Below are 21,197 nucleotides of genomic sequence, written 5' to 3'. Positions count from 1 at the left end.
GCTGGCACAGAAGTGAGTTTCCTGGTTTCTACAGACCCCGGCCAGATGTGCCTCGGAGGCCTCGGAATCAGGACGAAGGACCATGGAAATTAGTTTGTGGCATTAGAATCGACAGACCCCCAGCAGTTTCTCAGGAGACATGCTTATTGTTAGGGATAACCAGGGCAGTTTCGGCCTTTGCGTGTCTTGCTCCACGCTCCACGTAGTTGAGTGAAGAACCAAATACCCACATCTTTTAAAGGATGCTACGTATGAAGACGAGCAGCCCAGGGCACAGAAACTTAAATACTGGCCCTTAGGCTCTTGAAAGCAATCTGCTTCACAAAAGAGCATCACTCTGACCCACTCTGCCTTTTAATGTGGCTGCTTTCTGGTCTCCAACAGCGGGTCCCCAAGCAACAGAAGCCACCAGCAGGAGGATCTCGAAGAGCGAAGGCATGACAAGAATTCCCTGCAGATACTCAGTATGAGGCTTTGTTCAGAATCGACTGAATTAATTGCTCTCAAAGACAGATGTGGTTATAGAAACTTAATCCTTCTGCAGCTGCCTACCAGAGTAAAGCCTTTTTAAGAGATTAGTTTACGACCCAGCAAACCCTCCTCCCATGACTTATGATCTTGTTCAAAATAAAAACATTAATAGTAGTCTCTCAAAGCCTGGAACTAATTCCAGTAAAAGGCTTACCTGTTTGATTGAGTAATTGAGCCGATCTTTCTAGACTGGACCATCCTTCATTGTCATAACCAAACCTAAAAGGCCAGATGGCGGCAGAGACCTCTGTGGCTGGTGCCTGAGGAGTGGTTTTAATGGTAATTTAAGATGACTGTGAACAATGGCAGTTTACCAAAATTCATATTTCAGCAAAATAATTTTCTTAGTGAATCTGTCCACATTTAATTCATGAAAATAAGGAGCTGTTTGCTCGGTGATACTGTCATAATAAATCTTCTGTGAACTTCTAGCCAAAGCTTGCCAATTAGGAGGACTATTTGGAAAGTGAGCGTCTGTAAGCAGCACTGTTTATAAAAAATCAGAAGCAACCTGGCTGTTGTTTCAACAGGAAAAATAGGAAAAGGTATAAATAAATGGTGTGACATACATAAGACGGAATACTACACAGCCCTAATAAGTAAGTTAGGCCTTCATAATCTCCATACAGATTAATTTATAAAGGTGATTTTAAGTAAAAAAAAAAAAAAAAAGTCCGTTGCAAAATATATATGTCAGATGTCATTTAGGTAAAGTCAAAAACAATATAGTCTGGGGCTATATTGTAGGTAGTAACAAGATAAAGAAATGCATGAAAATGATAAGCATCATATTCTGGATGGAGAGGTTCCCCATGCACAGGAGAGGAATGAGATCACAGGGGGATGCACAGAGTCCTTCGTCATAGCTACTAAGCAGTCTGCTGACTCTGAGTCATACATGCTGTTGCTCCCCTACTGTACTGGCAAGGCCAATGCTCAAGGGCACCGCCCCCTTTGAGAGTTTATCTTTTGGGGCCATGGGCTCAGTCAGAGAATCAGGGCCCAACCCTAAACGTCCATCTCAATAAATGCATACCTAACTGATCTATAACAGGGATCCTGAGAAAGAGTTTGGCTAGATTAGAAGAAATCCATCTTCACAACCGGAAAAACAACTCAAAGTGGACCATACAAGTTCAGGTTGAGAGAAAGGTAAGTAGCAACCTCTTTGCAACAGAAGGCCACCACACATAAACAGCTCCCTGTGCTACCCGGCCCAATAAACTGGGCTTCCCATCCTTACACAGGAAAGGTCATTCAGTTTAGTGACTGTCATAGAAAGGGAATGGAACCACCAGCAGGGATTTCAAGAGGCATGATTACATCCATCAAGCTATCCCTTTTCACATAATTCTATAGCAATAGTAAACTCTGGATTTCTCCGCTTCAAAACCTGCTATTCTCCTGTTCTTTCCTTGTCCGTAAATGCCACGACCTTCCATCCGGTTGCTCAAGTCAAAGGCATAAAAGTCATTCTTGATTTCTTCCTTCTCCGCATCCAGCAACATCTAATCCATCAGCAGATCCTATCAGCTCTACTTTCAGAATACCATTGACTCTGGAACAACAGGGGAGTTAGGGGCCTCCCTGCACAGTTGAAAATCCACGTGTAACTTCTGATTCCCTGAAACCTTAACTACTAACAGCCTCCTGTTGACTGGAAGCCTTACCAATAACACAACAGGCAATTAACACACATATGTACTATATACTGTATTCTTACAATAAAATACCCTAGACAAAAGAAATGTCATTAAGAACATCGCAACGGGGATCCCTGGGTGGCTCCGTTGGTTAAGTCTCTACTTTTGGCTCAGGTCACAATCCCAGATGGTGGGATCGAGTCCCTCATTGGGCTCCCGGCTCAGCACAGGGTGCTTCTCCCTCTGCCTGCCTCTCCCCCTGCTTTTGCTCTCTCTCTCTCTCTGACAAATAAATAAATCCAATCTAAAACAAATCATAAGGAACAGAAAACAGATTCACAGTGCTATACTAGAGCTATTGATACTATAAATTTACATCATCTGTTTACAAGATGAACTGTGGGTCAGGACGTGTAATGACATTGCTTTATACGTCACAAAACACTGTAGATGTTAAGGTACTACTAGCAGTAGACATCAAAAATGAAAAGATAATGTGAAAAAGCACTTCATATTGACTCGCAGCTATGACAATTCATGCATTGATAATGAAGCAGCAGCAATATCCATAAGTTTGTTTTATGGTAACCTAGTGTAATCGATACGATTGCTTCACGGTAGCCGAGCCTATAGACTAATGAATGAATTGTTATAAAAATTTTATGGCACCCAGTATTACCATCATAGTTATTATTATTTTTTTTTTTACCATCATAGTTATAAGGCAGTATTGCAAACTCTATTATATTTTTAAAAAACACTTCCCTGTAGTAATAGACCGACACACGGGTTTTCCAATTATGGGGGTGGGGGCTGGCCTACTGTACTGTATTATAATTCACAGTAGGAAAATGAAGACATTATTAATTTTATATTAAGATACACTCACCTTGTGCCTACATAAGGATAGGCTGTCCCCTTCCATATGAGTCTTGTACACCGTGTTCTATGGGATGAATACCCAGGTGACAGTGCCAATGATGACACCAAAGGTCTCACACAGTTCTCGCCGGATAGGAATTAGACGTTCAGGCAAAGACACACACACACACGCATCCACAACATAAATTTATTTAGCGTATGGCATGGTGATTATTCGCAATCCATGAAGCGGAATTGGATCATCATAAAGGCCTTCATCCTCATTGTCTTCACGTCAAGTAGGCCGAGGAGGAGGAGGAAAAGAAGGGGTGATCTTGCTGTCTCAGGGAAGGTGGAAGCGGTGAAGGAGAAGGAAGGGGAGGCACGAGAGGCAGAGCCATTTAACATAACTTTCTGGAAAAACATTGTGATTTTTGTCTGACTGTCTTGCTTTTTCATGTCTCTGAAAATGTTTCTAGATGGTACTAATCCTTCTTCCACCATTTGCTTCCACCACTGCCTTCATCATAGAAGGGTCCGTGGCATAAAAGAAGGGAAAAGCAGTCTTGAATAATTAGACCCTTTCTTCCAGATTATCTAGTGTCAGTTTGTTTTCTGGTGTTGCTCCTTCTAGATCTTCCCCGATGTCTGGCACTGGTGCAGAAACACTCGTCTCCATCAGGTTGTCTTCTGTTCGTTCCTCTGGCGTGGTGTCTGTCCGCTCTTAAATCCCTCCAAGATCTGCACCTTGAAACCCTTCAGCCTCCACCTTTTTCCCATTATCCACAATCCCTTTCATGATTCCCTTGATCAGCTCTGTCATAAATCCTGTGAAGTCATGTACAACATCTGGACACAGTTTACTCCAGCAGGAATTTATTGTCTTGAGCTTGATGGCTTTCACGGCTTTTGCTAAACAATGGCATCTTCAGTGGTATAATCCTTCCAGACTTTCATGAGGTCATATCTGTCGGGGTTCTCCGCCAGAGCAGACAATCCTTTCACAGAGTGCTGTCTGTGTGTAATGGGACTTAAAGGGCCATATAATCCCTGATGTAGAGGCTGAATCAGAGACGTGTGTCGGGGTAAGAAGATCACTTGGATGCCTTTGTTGTTGAACTCATGGGGTCCTGGGTGGCCAGGGGGTATCATCTCCTATCAAAAGAACTATAAAGGGCCGTCCTTACCAGCAAGGTACTTTCTGACTTCAGGGACAAAGTATCAGTGGAACCATTCCAGAAAAAAGGGTTCTCATTGCCCAGGCCTCCTTGTTGTGCAATCAAAAGACTGGTAGCTGGTGCTTATCCTTTCCCTTCAAGGCTTAGGGTTAGCAGCTTTATAGATAAAAAGTCCCCATCATAAGCGCAGCTGGATTTGCACAAAACAGTGGAGTTAGTGCATCCCTTCCAGTCTTAAATCCTGGTGCCATACTAATAGATGTCCTTTGTGGCATTCCCCACCCCCCCGAAAAAAAATAGGACACTTTCACCTGCACTAAAAACCTGTTAAGCAGATGTCTTTTCTCCTCAGTGATTTCCTTAAGAGTGTCTGGGAACTCTTGGTGGCTCTTGGTGGGCAGACACTACTTCTCCTGTTATCTTGACATTTCTTAAGCCAAACTTTGCTTTTTTTTTTTTTTTTTAAGATTTTATTTGTTTATTCATGAGAGACACACAGAGAGAGAGAGGCAGAGACACAGGCAGAGGAAGAAGCAGGCTCCATGCAGGGAGGCCGATGCGGGACTCGATCCCAGGACCCCGGGGTCACGCCCTGGGCCAAAGGCAGGTGCTAAACCACTGAGCCACCCACGGGTCCCCCATGCCAAACTTTTCCAAAATTAAATTCTCTAGCTTTAGATCCTTCACCTTCCTTTGGCTTTAAGTTGTTATATAATGATTTTGCTTCTTCTCAAGTCACATTAGCCTAGAGGTTATGCCTTTCTTAGAGCAATCCTGCACCCACACAAAAGCTGCATTTTCACTATGAGATAAAAAGGCATTTTGCACAAAGGGCAAGGTTTTTCGCACCTGCTGGTGTGGCTCCAGCGACAGCGTCACGAATTCCCTTCTCTTGGTCTACGGTGGTCCTTACACTGGATTCATTTATCTCAAGATGCTAGTGACTGCAGCTGCAGACCCCAGTGTATAGCGTATCAGGCAATTCAACTTTTTCTTGTCATGACTTTACTCTGCTTCTTGGGAGCACTTCTAGCATCACTAATGGCAGTTTATATGGGTCCCATGGCATCACTCAAGGTCTAGGTATTGTTTACTATCAAAAAGATTTTACTTATTTACTTATTTGAGAGAGAGAGCGTGCAAGCGGGGGGTGGGGGGCGGACAAGCAGACTCCTCACTGAGCCTGACGCAAGGCTCTATCCCATGATTCCGAGATCATGACCTGAGCTGAAATCAAGACTTGAACACTTAACCTGAGCCAGCCAGGTGCCCCAAGAGACCACTTTTTACTGTAATAAAAAATTTACTAGAGGGAAGAACTGCTCAGTAGGAGATTAGCATCACACAGGATCTTAAACTGATAACAACGCTTGAGCTCACTGCCACAGCAACAGGAGGGGACTACGAAATTATTACAGCAGTACATTATGTACTACGGTTTAATTTTATACAGTTATGACCTAATACCTGCATCTTTAGGTTTGTTTACATTTCTCTCCCCTACAAATGTTGCCATGTAAGGTCTGCCTTTGTGTGTGCAAGTTCTGACACATTTTAACTAATTATGATAAATTTGTGTATACTTTATGGTAGCAAATGACAAAATAAACTAGTATCTACATATATTTTATGCATTCATGACATACCTTTTGCTGAGTTTTTTCACTATTTCTAGGCTATGTGGTTTGCCTGCAAGTTTTTTCAAATTGTCGCGAATTTCCAGAAAATCCTCCAACATACATATTGAAAAAAGTCTGCATGTAAGCGGATTGGCGCAGTTCAACTTCACATTGTTCAAGGGTCAACTATATATTCTAAGTCTGTCCACTTCTCTCCAACTCCACTACCCACAGCACCTATCCAAACTTCCGTGGTCTCTCTCCTGGACAACTGAAAAAGCCTTGTAACTTATCTGCCTACTTTATGATCCATTCTTCACAGAGAAGCCAAGTTTTTATATATATAACTTATCTCCCTACTTCTCCATACTCCCTACTCCTGTATATATATTTATATACCTCCTACTTCTATATGTATATATATATCATAGATAGATGAATAGATAGATATAGATGTCATGTTTCTTCATGCTCCTGCTCAAAATACTCCAGTGGCTTCCATTGGAAGAAAAATAAAATCAGGGTGCCTCATTGTGCTCTGTGAGGCCCTCTATGACGGGACCCTCCCCAGCCTCTGTATCCTTTTTTTTTTTTTATTGGAGTTCAATTTGCCAACATTTAGCATAACACCCAGTGCTCATCCCATCAAGTGCCCCCCTCAGTGCCCGTCACCCAGTCACCCCCACCCCCCGCCCACCTCCCTTTCCATCACCCTTTGTTCGTTTCCCAGAGTTAGGAGTTTCTCATGTTCTGTCTCCCTTTCTGATATTTCCCACTCATTTTTTCTCCTTTCTCCTTTATTTCCTTTCACTATTTTTTATATTCCCCAAATGAATGAGACCATATAATGTTTGTCATTCTCCGATTGACTTATTTCACTCAGCATAACACCCTCCAGTTCCATCCACATCGAAGCAAATGGTGGGTATTTGTCGTTTCTAATGGCTGAGGGATATTCCATTGTATACATAGACCACATCTTCTTTATCCATTCATCTTTCGATGGACACTGACAACCTCTCCATCCTCACCGTCTACCACTCTTCCCCTTACTCATCAAGTTTCAGTCACACCAACCACCCTGGTGGGCCTCAAACACACCATACTTATTTCCCCTCAGCCCTGTACAAGCATGCCCTCTGCCTGAATCCCTCACCCCTACCTCTGTGAATAACTGGCTTCATGTTAGCTTTCAAGTTTTGACTCAAGTATCATCACCTCCACAGAGCAACCTTCTCTAACCACCCAGACCCCATCGTTACTCTCTACTCTATAGTCCTATCTGCTTCTGAGAAGCCTGATCTAAGGTGATCATCTTTATTTATTCCTCTGAATACCATCTTTCTCCCCTACCACAATGTAAACTCCATCAGGGCATTAGTCCAACTTGCTTACTTCTGTACCCCTGGGACCAGGCACACAGAGATACTCAGTAAGTGTTTAGCAAATGAATGAACAAATGAATAAGAAGAACAGGTATTAAATCCAACTGAAATGTCTCCTTTTGTAAAGAGTTCCTGGCTGACATTAGGTATCTTTTTCTGACTGGCATATGTTGCAATAATAACAACTAACAATTAAAGGACAAAAGAAAGAGATCATGTAATGAATTATTTACTTATTAAGAAATAGTCACCAAACAAACAAACAAGCAAACAAACAAAAGAAACAGCTACGGAGTTCTGAATATCACTTTGTGAGGTGCTGGAGTTATGAAGGTAAGAGAAGCATGGTCTCCATACTCAGTATAGCTTTTTATTTATATGAAAAGATCTGCCTAGTAATATAGAACACTAAAATTCAAAGTTAAGCATCAAATTCTGCTTTAGCCAAAACTGTAACTCTAACTGCATTATGGAGCACATCAAACTTCACCAGAGCAGAGAAAAAGCACAACACGGCAACTTACTCTTTCTTCTGCCTGCCTATCTAGAAGAGAAAGGAACAATAAAACATTTAAAACTATAGACAACAAGAGGGACGAGGAAGACGGGAAAACCTCCATGACCCATCAGTACACAAGCTACCCATAATCTTCAAATTCAAGAATTATCTACAAGATTATTTTTAAATCAGATTCTCATATTGTTGCCTTCAGCAATATCTGCCAAACCGTACAAAAAAAACCCATTATAAAAAGTCTTTATTTCATAGTTTAGATATATTAAATCATGGAATGGAATATATAACTTCATACAACAAAATTATGAGCAGCTTGCCTTTAACAAATGGATCTATCCTGTCTCAAGAACCCAACTTCATGAAATAATTCTGTTATCAGCCTATGACCTAGGGGTTCAAGAAATGGTTTACAGGGCCCTGAAGTCATGACATGCAGATCTATAGTGCAAGCATAATGATAAAGTGTATAAATAAGTGCATATGCATACATACCATATAAAATTCTGTATCAAAGTTTTTCATTACTTACCCCTTTGCCCAATTTATTCTCATAGGCTTTATGTCGTAGTCCTAATCCTAATAGTCCCACACCAACAAGCAGCCACAAAACTAAACAGAAAGAAGAAATAATTATTTAAAAGAAACTGGCTTTTCTTTCTCTTTTTTTTTAAGATTTTATTTATTTATTTATAGAGATGCAGGGAGAGAAAGAGAGGCAGAGACACAGGCAGAGGGAGAAGCAGGCTCCATGCAGAGAGCCTGACGTGGGACTTGATCCTGGGTCTCCAGGATCACGCCCTGGGCTGCAGGCGGCGCTAAACCACTGCGCCACCGGGGCTGCCCGAAACTGGCTTTTCAAAAATGGGGGGGCCGGTTTTGGTAAATAACACTGCAATAAGCCTAGTGGTGCATAGATCTTTTCAGATTCATGTTCTCATTTTCTTTGGGTCAACATCCAAAAGAAAAATTACCAGATCACGTGGTAGTTCTATTTCTAATTTTTTGAAGAACCTCCATACTGTTTTCCATAGTGGCTGCACCAGCTTGTGTAAATGAATGGATACTGAAGATGTGGGGTGTGTGTACACAATGGAATATTACTCAGCCATAAAAAAGAATGAAGTCTTGTCATTTGCAACAACATGGATGGATATAGAGGGTATTATGCTAAGTGAAATAAGTCAGAGAAAGACAAATACCATAGGATTTCACTCAGGTAGAATTTAACAAATGAACAAAGAAAAAAGAGATTGAAAAACTAACTCTTAACTATAGAGAACAAACTGATGGTTACCAGAGAGGAGATGGGTCGGGGGATGGGTAATATAGGTGATGGGGATTAAGAATACTCTTGTGTTGGGGTGCCTCGGTGGCTCAGTGGGTGAAGTATCTGCCTTTGGCTCAGGTCATGATCTCAGGGCACTGGGATCAAGCCTCACATCAGGCTCCCTCTCCCTCTGCCTGCCACTCCCCCTGCTTGTGCTCTCTCTCTGTCAAATAAATAAATAAATAAATAAATAAATAAATAAATAAAATCTTAAAAAAAAGAACACTCTTGTGTTGAGCACTGTGTAATGGATAGAGTTGTTGAATCATCATATTGTGCACCTGAAACTAGTATAACACTATATGTTAATTACACTTGAATAAAAAAAATAACTTTATGAAATTATTAAATCTATTAGCCAAGATTTTGTGCAAAGGAGAAACGTCTAGTTCCTGGGTTAATTTTCATGTGTGACATGTATGCATAACTGATCCTTGCAACTCAGGTTTCAAGGAATCTTCCCTGAAAATGTTCCAAGGACCATGAGCTTAAAGTAAAAATAAATCATAAATATATACAAGAAATAATACACAAGAAAATAACTCTCCATGAGCAGAAACCAGCAAGAAAGAAAAGCCTGTAAAGTCAAACTCACAAATACTTCAAATATTGGAACTTTTAGAATCAGAATACAAAATAAGCATGCTTATTAACCATGGGTCAAAAAATAAAGGAGGGTATTCAACAGGGTGACTAAGGAATAGGAGATTGATGATTGGGAAAATCTGTGAAGAAATAAAATAGACTTCTAGAAATAAAATTATATGATAATTGAAATTAGAAACTCAGTGGGCAAGACAGGTAGCAGTAGACAAAGCCAAATGGAGAATTAGTGCAAGGGACAGTTTAAAATCGAAGGTAGATACTATGAAAGAGGTTAAGGGACATGGAGATGATAATAGGAAGATCCAACACAATCTAAGTGGAGTCAGAAAGGAAGAAGAGAAAGAATGGAAAAGAGACAATATTTGCAGAAATAAAACTGAGAATTTCCCAGAAGTGAAAAAAGACATGACACTTCAGATTCAGAATGCCCAAACACCAACAAGCAAGCTGGGGGGACGATGATCATATCCGTATATATCACACTGAAACTCCAGGACAGCAAAACAAAGAGAAATTGTAAGAGCTGCCAGAGAAAAAAAGGCAGATGATCTCCAATGGAGCAGGATTATTACACTGGCAGCTAACTTTGCAACTGTAAAGTTGCTTCTTCTTCAGCAAGAACTGAAGTCAGATAACAGAACACCAGCTTTAATGTGCTGAGAGAAGGAAAACAAAACAAAACCCAATTACTAAGAGAATCAAAATTGAAGGTATAATTTCCAAAGTAGAGAGCAGAACAGAAAGGAGGGGATGAGAAAAAAAAAGAAAAAGATAACCCAATCAATGCAAAAGCAAACAAGAAGAATTAGAGGGATAAATGTAGCTCAGAAAAGTTGAAAAAGCAAAAGTAAAGTAAGATGACAGAAAGAGATAATAATGCATGCAAAATCACAACAAAATTAGATTATATTTTCAAGCTAAAAGACAAGACGGACAGTCTAGAACAGGCAAAATGATGGAGACTGTTAAAAGATCAATGGTTGCCAGGGTTGTTGTTGTTGTTGTTGTTGTTTTTTTTAAGATTTTATTTATTTTTCACGAGAGACAGAGAGAGAAAGAGACCCAGGCAGAGGGAGAAGCAGCCTCCCTGCAGGGATCCCGATGCGGGACTCGATCCAGGACCCTGGGATCACACCCTGAGCCAAAGGCAGATGCTCAACCACTGAGCCCCCCAGGCGTCCCTGGTTCCAGGGTTTAGAGGGAGGACGGAAGGATAAATAGGTGGAGCACAGAGGATGCTTAAGGCAGCACAACGATTCTGTGTGATACCGTAATGGTGGATGGCTGTCATTCCACATTTGTCAAAACCCACAGGACATACCACAAAAAGAGTGAACTGTGATGTAAACCACAGACTTGACTTAATAATAATGTCTCAACATGGGCTCATCGGTTTTAATGAACGTACCGCAGTAATGCACGATGTCAATAGTGGTGGAAACTGTGGGCAGCTTCGCTGTCCCTGTGGAGGAGCAGGTGGGGTGCAAGGGGGTAGGCGAACAGGAAGGCCATACTTGGGGCTCAACAGATCTGTAAATCTAAAACTGCTCTAAAAACCAAAATCTACTCATTTTTCTAAAAGACAAAGACAGTGGCTGCCATTGGTGGAGGCAGGGAAGGGTGAAGAGGTGGAGGACAGAGGATTACTCCGTGTGACACTCTAATGATGGATACAGAGCATCACGTACATACAGAACCCACGGCACGCCCAGCACCAAGGGCGACCCCTAACGTAAACCGTGGACTTCGGGTGCTAAGGATGTGTCAGCGCACATTCCTCAGTCATAACAAATGTAATAATAGGGGCTCCTGAGTGGCACAGCCGGTTAAGCGTCCGACTCTTGGTTTCAGCTCAGGTCGTCATGATCTCAGGGTTGTGAGATCGAGCCCTGTGTGGAGCTCCACCTTGGGTATGGAGTCTGCTTGAGATTCCCTCTCTCCCCCTCTCTCTCTCTGCCCCTCCCACTCATGCTCTAAATAAGGAAATAAATCTTCAAAAACTAATATTAATAATAAGTGTGATCATAAACTCGGGTGGGGGGTACCGATATTGAGGGAGTCTGTGTGTATGTGGGGTCAGAGGGTATATAGGGAATCTCTATTTTCTGCTCAAACCAAAAATGGCTCTAAAAAATTGTTATAAAAAATTCCACAGAACTGTCTAAACAACTTTGTAAATAAATGGTTCCCAATGCCTCGATCTGATGAATGAACTAAAGAATCTTAGTTCTTAATTCTACTAATTCTACTAATTTAGTTACTAATTCTACTTTAATTCTACGACCGCTACAAATCACAACAGCAACTATAAAGACAGAGATTGTCAGGATCAAAAAAACAACAAACAAAACCTACCAGGTCTTAGTTTCAAGAGACACACCTAAAAAAATAAGAACACAGAAAACAAAACTCTACATTTTAAAAATGTCCCCTAAATTGTAATATAATCTTTTCAAGTTATGATGGAACATATGTGAAAGTGTTTACATAATGGTCTTACCGCTTTGTGGCATCTCTTTTAGAAAAAGATCACAATTTTATTTAGTTTAATTGTTTTCTATCTCTTTATACTATAGTATTTTATCTTCATTTTAAAAAGAAATTTTAGGATTTTTAAAAAAATGTATTTACTCATGAGAGACTCAGAGAGAGAGAGGCAGAGACACAAGCAGAGGGAGAAGCAGGATCCCTGCAGGAAGACAGATGTGGGACTTGAATCCAGGACCCTGGGATCACAACCTGAGCCGAAGGCATCTAGATGCTCAAGCACTGAGCCACCCAGGTGCCCCAATATTTTATCTCCTTTATAAAAATATCAAGTTACTGAGGGTGGGGGCTATCTTTGTTTCCTACATAATGCTGTGTAGTTATATAATGCTGTGCACTGTACCTAATACACTATCTGCGAATGTTATCATTTCAATAAACATTTTTATTTAATCTAGTTCATTTGAAATTAGTCAGATTGAATAGTAAACTAACTTCATGTCTGAGTTTCTAGCTCATCAATATCCCAAATGTTAATGTATTTAAGCTCCCCAAAAAGGAGAACAAGAAATAAATAATCTGAAATAGAAATAGTTCTAATAAGAACAAATGATCTTGGAAATTCTTCCTGTTAAATAATCTTTTTTGCATGAGAAGTGAAACAAGACTATTAATCGAGAAGCTGTGGCTGAAATGAGAGGCTGTCAGAGATTGGCTTCAAAGAATTTCACCAAAATGAGTAAGGAAGACAGTTGTTAACAACACCGGCAAAAATGTTAAAAATTGTTGGAACTGAGTGAAGGGTACGCGAGGGTTTCATTATACTTTTTAATTTCATATATGTTTGAAATTTTATGATAATTAGGTGCTTTAAAAAAAAGAAAGCAAAACTTACAAAGTTTCATGTATTTTTCACTCTTTCTGAAAAGCACTTTAGGACTATTTTTTGTTTGAAGAAAGTCAAGGCTTTTCTTAGGACTAAAGAGCATATTCAGTCCAATAATTAGCATCACTGCCCCTGTTAAAAGAGAAAGCAAGAACATATTACATTTTAATCCACAAATCCTCCCAATGGTAAATTCCAGGAGCCTAAATTTCATGTCAATGGCCATACCCTGAAAATTCAGTTATTGAGTTCATTTATCTCAGTACCTAAGCAATTACTCTAGTTGCACTTCTGATAATTGGGATTGATCCTTAGAAATCCGCTAGGGTCCTAGGAACCCTACTTTAAATGACAAGACTCCAGCCTTTCCTGGATGAGAAATGTCTTTTAATTTCCTGAGTGTTTCCTCATTGTTAGGTTGGTAATAGACTACTTTGCTGTTGATTGTGCAGAGGAGGGTGGAGCATAAAAGAAAGAAAGGAACTGCTTGCTGTAGGGACCGAGTTTTCTGCACCAAAAAAGACCTCAGATGCACCAGGTTGTGGAGCATAAAAGGAGGATATATGTAGATTCATAATCCAACCATGTTAGGGGAAGCAATTCTGGCCCGGGATGGGGGTCCTCATGGAGGACTCATGCCAGGACTCACACTGTGCCAATAAGGCCGGCCAAAGAAGTTGAGCTCTGTTCCATGCATTACAACGTAACTTATATGTAAGGTTTACATACTTCTCAAGTCCTATACAATGAGAATGGAAACAGAGGTATGGCTGACCGATGTGTAAATTAGGAGATATTAAGTAGAAGTTAAGCTTAGGTGGAAGGCTAGAAAAAAAAAAAATTCTATGCAATTTTCAGGAAATAGCAGGAGTAAACTAGTAAACTTGACAATAGATTCATTACTAGTTTCTGATTTAACACAGATTCTCTTCAACTGTATCAAAAGCTATGCTGAACATTACCAACGTGCCTTCATTTTTGTGGTCTTATCAATGGTCCCTCTTACTAAAAAAAAAAAAAAAAATGCTTTCTTGTATGCAACTGTAACCAAGTGGTTTCAGCAGCCCCATGAGTAGTGAGAGAGAACTCAAAACACACCATTCATGACATTCTGAAGAAATAAACTCATGCTTAGAATGGCTCTTACTGTTGTGTGCTTTCTCCACATGGCAGACCGCTAAGCAAGCTGGGGTAAGAAAAAAGCAGGGCATTGGCCAAGAAGATAGAGCAGGGCAGAGTACACACACCTGAAAGAAACCAGAAGAAATACAAAGTTTGCAAAGCCAAGATTATTGCAGAGGAAATGCAGCAACAGGACGCCTGGGTGGCTCAGTCGGTTGAGCGTCTGTCTGCTTCTGCTCAGGTCATGATCCCGGGGTCCTGGGATCCAGCCCCAGTCAGGCTCCCGGCTCCGCAGAGAGTCTGCTTCTCTCTCTCCCTCTGCCCCTGCCCCTGCTTGTGCTTTCTCTCTGTGTCAAATAAATACATCTTTTAAAAAAAGGAAATGCAAATAAATAAATAAATAAATAAATAAATAAATAAATAAATAAATAAAGGAAATGCAGCAATATATGTCTCCAAGTGGATGAGAGCATGAGAGTTTACCAAAAATAGTAAATCTTCAGTTGTTTTTAACTATTTCATATAATTTTAAAAATATAGCTTCCAAATCAGCATTTGCTGCCAGATGTCTAGCTCGGGAAGTAGAAAAGTTTATGTGAAAAGGTACAGTTGTTGGAAAAAATACCAAAGGCCCAAGGGGGAACTACAGGGGGAAGCCCAGACTCCTGTGCACAACTCACCCCAGCTGTAATTCCATATGTGTCTAACGTTCCACATACTGGTACCTTCACTACACAGAAGCTCCAGATGGGCACGGACTATGTCTCTTAAATCTCTAGCACCTGGCACGGTGCCTGGCACATACAGGTGCCCAACATTTTTTTAATGAATACATGAACAAATGGGAAAATGCTTCTCTGAACAAACAAGGACTGAATCCCCTACTGACATGTTTTGCCTCCTCAATTTTTCATAATTTTTATCCTACAAGCGTTTGATATGTTTTGCTTAAACTAAAATGACAGGCGACATCTGATTTGTGTATGCCTGTATACGTCGGTAATTTCATCATGGCCAGAAGGCAATTTTTGAAATATTAAACTGAGCTAAAGTGTATGAAATTTTCATTTTGCTAGATAATTTATAATCACGGAAATCGGAAAAAAATATTCTATGATTTGGGAATTTGCCATTTAGACTAAGATTCAGAGGTGTAAAATTATTTTATTGGCAAACATACGGTAAATAAAAATCATAGATAAGATTTGGGGAAACCAAAAAAAAAAAAAATCACAATTTCCCTTATATATTCATGAGCCAATACTAAAGTAGTAACATGAGCACCACGATCATGCCTTTTCCTAACATATACTGTAACACAACAGTACCCAGCACTTCTTTATACTCTACTATGAATTAAACTTGGGGTTTTTTTCCCTGTAATTAATTTACTTAAGAGGCCTTTGCAGTAATAAATATTAATGAAACTCACTGATGAATTCAGAAATCTTTTAAGTAGTCATTTAGAGATTCCTCCAGTTTTGTTTTGTTTTTTTATCAAGAGAGTCTATTTTTTTAAAAGATTTTATTTATTTATTTGAGAGAGCAAAAGAGCACAAGAGAGGTGAAGGGCAGAGGGAGAAGCAGACTCCCTGTGGAGCAGGGACCCCAATTTGGGGCTAGATCCTGGGACTCCAGGATCATGACCTGAGCTGAAGGCAGATGCTTAACCGATCGAGTGACCCAGGTGTCCCAAGACAGTCTATTTTAATAAAACAGGGAAGATCATCCTATTTATCTCCACCAGTCATGTAAAGTGCTAAATCCTAGTCAGCCTGAAGGGTATTTTCAAGCAGTTACTTTAATCCATACCTTTCAAATATACTCACCCAAAAGCACATCAGATCTCTCTCTAGCATAGACACCTCCTGGGACAAATTTAAAAGCCGTGCACCATGCACAGAAAAATATCTCTAAAAGATAAAATATCATGGCAATGGTCATGGCTTTCCCAGGGCCTGACCCTGAGCTAATAAGATGTGCAAGCACTTGAGGCCACATGGATGCTGTGAAGAGGGCGAGGACACAGCCAGAAACAGCAGCTGCCCACGTGGGCAGGTACAGGAGGCCCGCGGCTGAAGCTGCTCCTGTTCATGACAGAGAGAGAAAGAAAAAGAGCAGAATGGTCTCTTCCATTTTCTACAATAAAAGAAATAATAAGCTCATAAGATGACCAATTTATAGCGGTTCAGAGCCAGAAGGGACCTCGAGGGCTAGTCCAATCTCCAGACTGATGAGAAACTGAGGTCCAGCGTGGTTAACGTGATTTGCTCAAGGTCACACAGCTAGTTACATGCACAACTGGAGGCAGAAGGTGAACCTAGTAAATCTCAACCCAGAGCTATTTCTTCAGGAAGGGCAGGGAGAGAGACAAATGCATTTTTAGGTTATTTATGTTACGATCCTAATAGCAAAAAAAAAAAAAAAAAAAAAAAAAAACCTGAAAAAACCCGCAATGATCTGTAATACCAAAAAATATGTCTGTTTAGTTTGACCAGCCAGATCCAGGCGTTAGGAAACGTGTCAAGTCAGTGTGGTTTCTAGAAAGGTCTTTCATTAAAGAATGTCCTAAACGCCACCCCTTGGCCTTCAGTAGGTAAGTGGGCTTTCCCAAGCACACATCCCCAAAAGAAGATGGGACTGAGACAGGATGGGTGGACTCACTGCTTTAGCCATTCTGCAGGCCGTTCATTCATGACCCCACAGCCTGGTGGGCCCGGTTCACAGCACGCACTAGTAAGTGTCTGCTTGTTTGCTCAGCCAAACCCGAGAGCGTAACATTTCTCCCAATTCCTGTGAAATCAGTTCTGAGACAGCACATCAGGGTCTACAGCACCCCAGTTCCGAGCCATCAGTGTAACACCTTTCTGGAGAATGTGACATTTTACAGACAGTTCAATGCATGTTGTATAATTGTGACCTACCCTCCAAGGAGGTCTCCAGCAGGCTCCTCACTGCTAGGGCAAGGGCTCCAGAAAACTAAGGGGGAGCAGGACGTGGCTCCAGCCAGTGCTCCCTGGTGCTCATCTGTCAACGAGCTCCACTTGTACCACCACAGGGCAAAGCCCTGGGACTGTCTATCCCTCCCTGCCCCCAGTTCAAAGAGAACATCATGCAGGTGAACCCAAGAACCAGATTCCAGAACCCTTGACAACCAGAGTGTAACTCAACAGTCAGACCCTATAATACTTAGATCCGACAATGGTTATTTTAATAATGAAAAAAAATCATTTCCAGGGATCCCTGGGTGGCGCAGCGGTTTGGCGCCTGCCTTTGGCCCAGGGCGCGATCCTGGAGACCCGGGATCGAATCCCGCATCGGGTTCCCGGTGCATGGAGCCTGCTTCTCCCTCTGCCTGTGTCTCTGCCTCTCTCTCTCTCTCTGTGTGACTGTCATAAATAAATTAAAAAAAAAATCATTTCCTTTGAAATCAACGAGGGTAATGACTATTCGCTGTAGAAATTTTTAAAAAATACAGAACTGTAAAGCAGTTAAGGATCACCTAAGATGGAGCCGATCACGGCCAATACTCATATGGATTTTTCCCTTTAGTCTTGTTCTATGGATATAGAAAAGTATTTTTACACTAATGGAATCATATCACATATTGGGGATCATATTTTTCTTTTTATATCAAGAACATTTTCTCATTATATTTTTTTCCTAAGTCATTTTTATGTATATATACTACATTATAGATAAGTACACCACAAGATAAGCCACCATTTTCCTACTGTTGGCCATTTATGAAGCTTCCAACACTATGAGGAACATCTTTCTTTGTCAACTAATCTCTTACTACATCTATGATCATTTCCTTAAAATAATCCTTTAAAAGGGTCTTAAAAGTACAAGTACCATGTCAAGAGATAAAAGCATTTTAAAGAGTCATTACTTAATGGTCAACTGCTTTTGTGAGAGGTCATACCAATCTTCATTTCCTCCAGAAACCTTGCCAAAAGTCTCACCTTTTGAACCTTGCCAAAATTATTTTTCTAAAAATCTTTACCAAGTTAATGAGGAAAACGGTATCACATTTTGAGTTTTACTTTCCTGATTATCAGCGTGAGTGAATTTTTCCTGTTTACCAGCCTACAAAGGCTTTAAAAAAAAAAAAAAAAAAGAATGAGTCCTGAATTGATATTCTACAGAATGACTTTGTTGCTTTTGTCTTTACTATGCAGAATTATCTGGAAGGAAAGAAAACATCTTTTCAAATGCCCTTGACTATTACTGCTTTTATTTTTAATTTCTATTTTTAAATGGGCTATAGATTTTTAAATTCAAAATCCAAGACTCAAAAAGGTAAAAAGGAGTCCATCTGACCCGTCACCCACTAGTTCCCCTTGGGGAAGGCAATGTTAGCACTGTCTTCCACACTCTTCCAGAGAAGGTCTCGTGCATAGAAAAAAAAAAACATTTCTGTCCCTTTTTCATACAAATGGTGGCATATGACACACAGTGTCGGTCACTTTGCCTTTTTCACTTAACTGCGTATCTTAGCTGTTTTGTGTGTACGACTGAGTCCTTCCAAGTAACCATCCTCCAAATCTTTACTCCTAAGACACCAGACTGCATATTCCAATAATATTGATAATAACCAACATGCTAGTTTTCAACAGATCACATTTTTCCAACCATAAAATCATAGGATCACTGTACGTACGCTGGGGTCCGATCAGTGCATTTGGTCCACCTGTTTTCTCCTTTAAGAATTACTTGATTTTTATAATTTAATTGCCACCAAGATTTAAAGCTCCTGTATCTTTGCATTTGTAAAGTAAAATTCTATTGGTCATTGTCATGACTTATTTTGTGCTGAGACCCACTGGGACTGCAAATTTTAACTACAATGAAAAAAATGTGATTTATTTTTCTACAGTCTGCTTTATGAGGTGGTTTCCAAGGATGGGTCACAGTGAAATGGGGGCACCATTTCTAGGTAACGAAGTGTGAGCTCCAACTTATTTTAGGTGAGCAGGTGAGCAGAGATGGAGCTGTGGCTGAAGAACTGTGATCTCACTTTCCTCTCTACGCCAAGAGCTTGCCCCTGGGGCCTTTTTAAACTACTATCTAAAAAAATAAAAAATAAAAAATAAAAACAAAAGAAAAACTACTATCTAATACTTCAGAGAGGGCAGCCTGGGTGGCTCAGCAGTTTAGCGCCGCCTTCAGCCCAGAGCGTGATCGTGGGGACCCGGGATTGAGTTCCACATTGGGCTCCCTGCATGGAGCCTGCTTCTCCCTCTGCCTGTGTCTCTGCCCCCCCCCCCCTCTCTCTCTCTCTCTCTCTGTGTGTGTCTCATGAATGAATGAATAAGATCTTTAAAAAATAATAATAATAATACTTCAGACAGACAGCAAAATTAGATTAGTTGTGACTCTACTTACCCAGGGAAAGAAGTATCAGTATAACAGTCCAGGTTCCCAGTTTTTCCGTCCCTGAACAACTTATGTTTCTGGGGACCTCAGTTTTCCTATGTTTAAAGCGAAGCTGCCAAATACCCACCCAAGGAAGCACGTTGCTTATGTTCCATGAGAAAAGGTGTGAAACACATGCTGAACCGACTTCCAATGTACTTCACGTCCCTTCCCAAAACTGCGTACAGATTGAGAAGCTGTTAGGCTCACTGCCAATCTGGCATTGACTAAAGCCTCTGGCCCTTGTCTTGAGGAATCTCATAAGGCATCTCTCGGACAAGAAGAAGGGTTACCTCTATATTCAAACTCATACAAACTTCCAAAAACTCCAAATAGAAGGCCTACCAGAAAATACACATGCCAGCAAAAACAGCTCAACGTGACTGCAGAGGTTTGCTCACACGGCTCCTGGCTCAGCTCGGTAATTGAACCATCTGTTTGGGTTACACGTATGTCTCCACACAAGAGTGATGGTATCCGGGGTGCAAGGAAGTTTACTTATCACACTAGTCGGCCCACGTGGTCCACTACCTAGGCTCAAACCCACACAGGGCATCCAGGGCAACGCTCTGAATCACCTGGCTAATGAATACATATAAGGGCATCTCTCCTCCCAGAAACCCAACACACGGTTTCGCAGAGTGGGGAGTTTTGTCTTTGACACTAAAACCGACTCTGATCATTTCTGCCATTTAAGGAGAAGGGAGAAGAGGGGCATAATTCAGTCAGAGTAATAAAACAGTCATGGCCATAAAAATAAGTAGTTGCTCCTAAAACAAAGGTGGCCTCCCTCAATACTGTGTAATCCTGACGGGTGTGCCTGGGAGGAGAGGGTCCCAACCTTTGAAGAAGCAAACGTGGATCCCAAAGCTGGATCAGGGCGTGAGGAGCCAAGGAGGACGTCCCTGAGAACCAGGGAAGCAGAGAATCTGGGGGAGGATGAGAGGTCCAGCAACGTGGTGATGGCTGTCCTCCACCTCTTCAGACCCAGGGGAAAACTGTTACTGACACACATGCCTCGTTCGGGAGACGAGGTAGCAGTACGTAGCTCCAGGGGGAGAGAGGCAATGAAGCAGGGGGACACAGGAACCTGGAGCCTGCAGGCCCTGGAACCCATGGTGACAGACCAGTATGGCCGCCTTGGCCTCCCCTTCCACTCTGGGCGCGCACGCGAGTAAATTGTCAAGCAGAGCGGAATGCCGGGCGCATCTCCAGGCAGGTTCCACGTACCTGTAACCCACCAGATTAACCCAGAACCGGGAAACCATGGGCACGTTGAGAGCATCAGTCCGCTTGCCAGGCCCAGCAGAACTGCTCCTCTGTAAGAAAACGACACGCTGTAGGGCATCGGCCGCCATTAACATTTCAGGTCCCAGATATAAAACAGAAATACATCTCCTACCTCTAGTCTGTCCAAGACATAATATGAGGGTGGAAAAAAAACCCACTGAGGTCATGGGATCCCACTGAAAACAAGTATTAAATCCATTCAGAACAGGGAAGTCATAGCAGCTCAGACTTGAAATAGGCATCTTCCATCTTTCATGGTCAACGTAAAACACAGCAACTGAGTTTTCTCGGACTATTCAATCAGACTCTATATTGGCCATGTGA

At 41.3% G+C, this 21,197-nt stretch overlaps 1 protein-coding gene across 2 annotated transcripts in view; it reads right to left on the bottom strand.

Annotated features, from left to right (window-relative positions):
• Window positions 1–21,197, bottom strand: part of CWH43 (cell wall biogenesis 43 C-terminal homolog) — a 60,818-nt gene that overhangs the window by 25,067 nt on the left and 14,554 nt on the right. For both annotated transcript variants that reach the window (XM_072775004.1, XM_072775006.1), the window contains 5 exons: window positions 20,814–20,902; window positions 15,992–16,249; window positions 13,050–13,172; window positions 8,264–8,343; window positions 686–791 (listed from right to left, as the gene is read on the bottom strand). In XM_072775004.1, the coding sequence (XP_072631105.1) occupies window positions 686–791; window positions 8,264–8,343; window positions 13,050–13,172; window positions 15,992–16,249; window positions 20,814–20,902 (656 nt within the window). The remainder of the gene's footprint in view (window positions 1–685; window positions 792–8,263; window positions 8,344–13,049; window positions 13,173–15,991; window positions 16,250–20,813; window positions 20,903–21,197) is intronic.

This window comes from Canis lupus, chromosome 14 (assembly GCF_048164855.1).
Source record: "Canis lupus baileyi chromosome 14, mCanLup2.hap1, whole genome shotgun sequence".
In the NCBI taxonomy this organism is placed as follows: domain Eukaryota; kingdom Metazoa; phylum Chordata; class Mammalia; order Carnivora; family Canidae; genus Canis; species Canis lupus.
The sequence above is the reverse complement of the archived record's forward strand: the minus strand, read 5'-3'. Positions and strand labels throughout refer to the sequence as shown.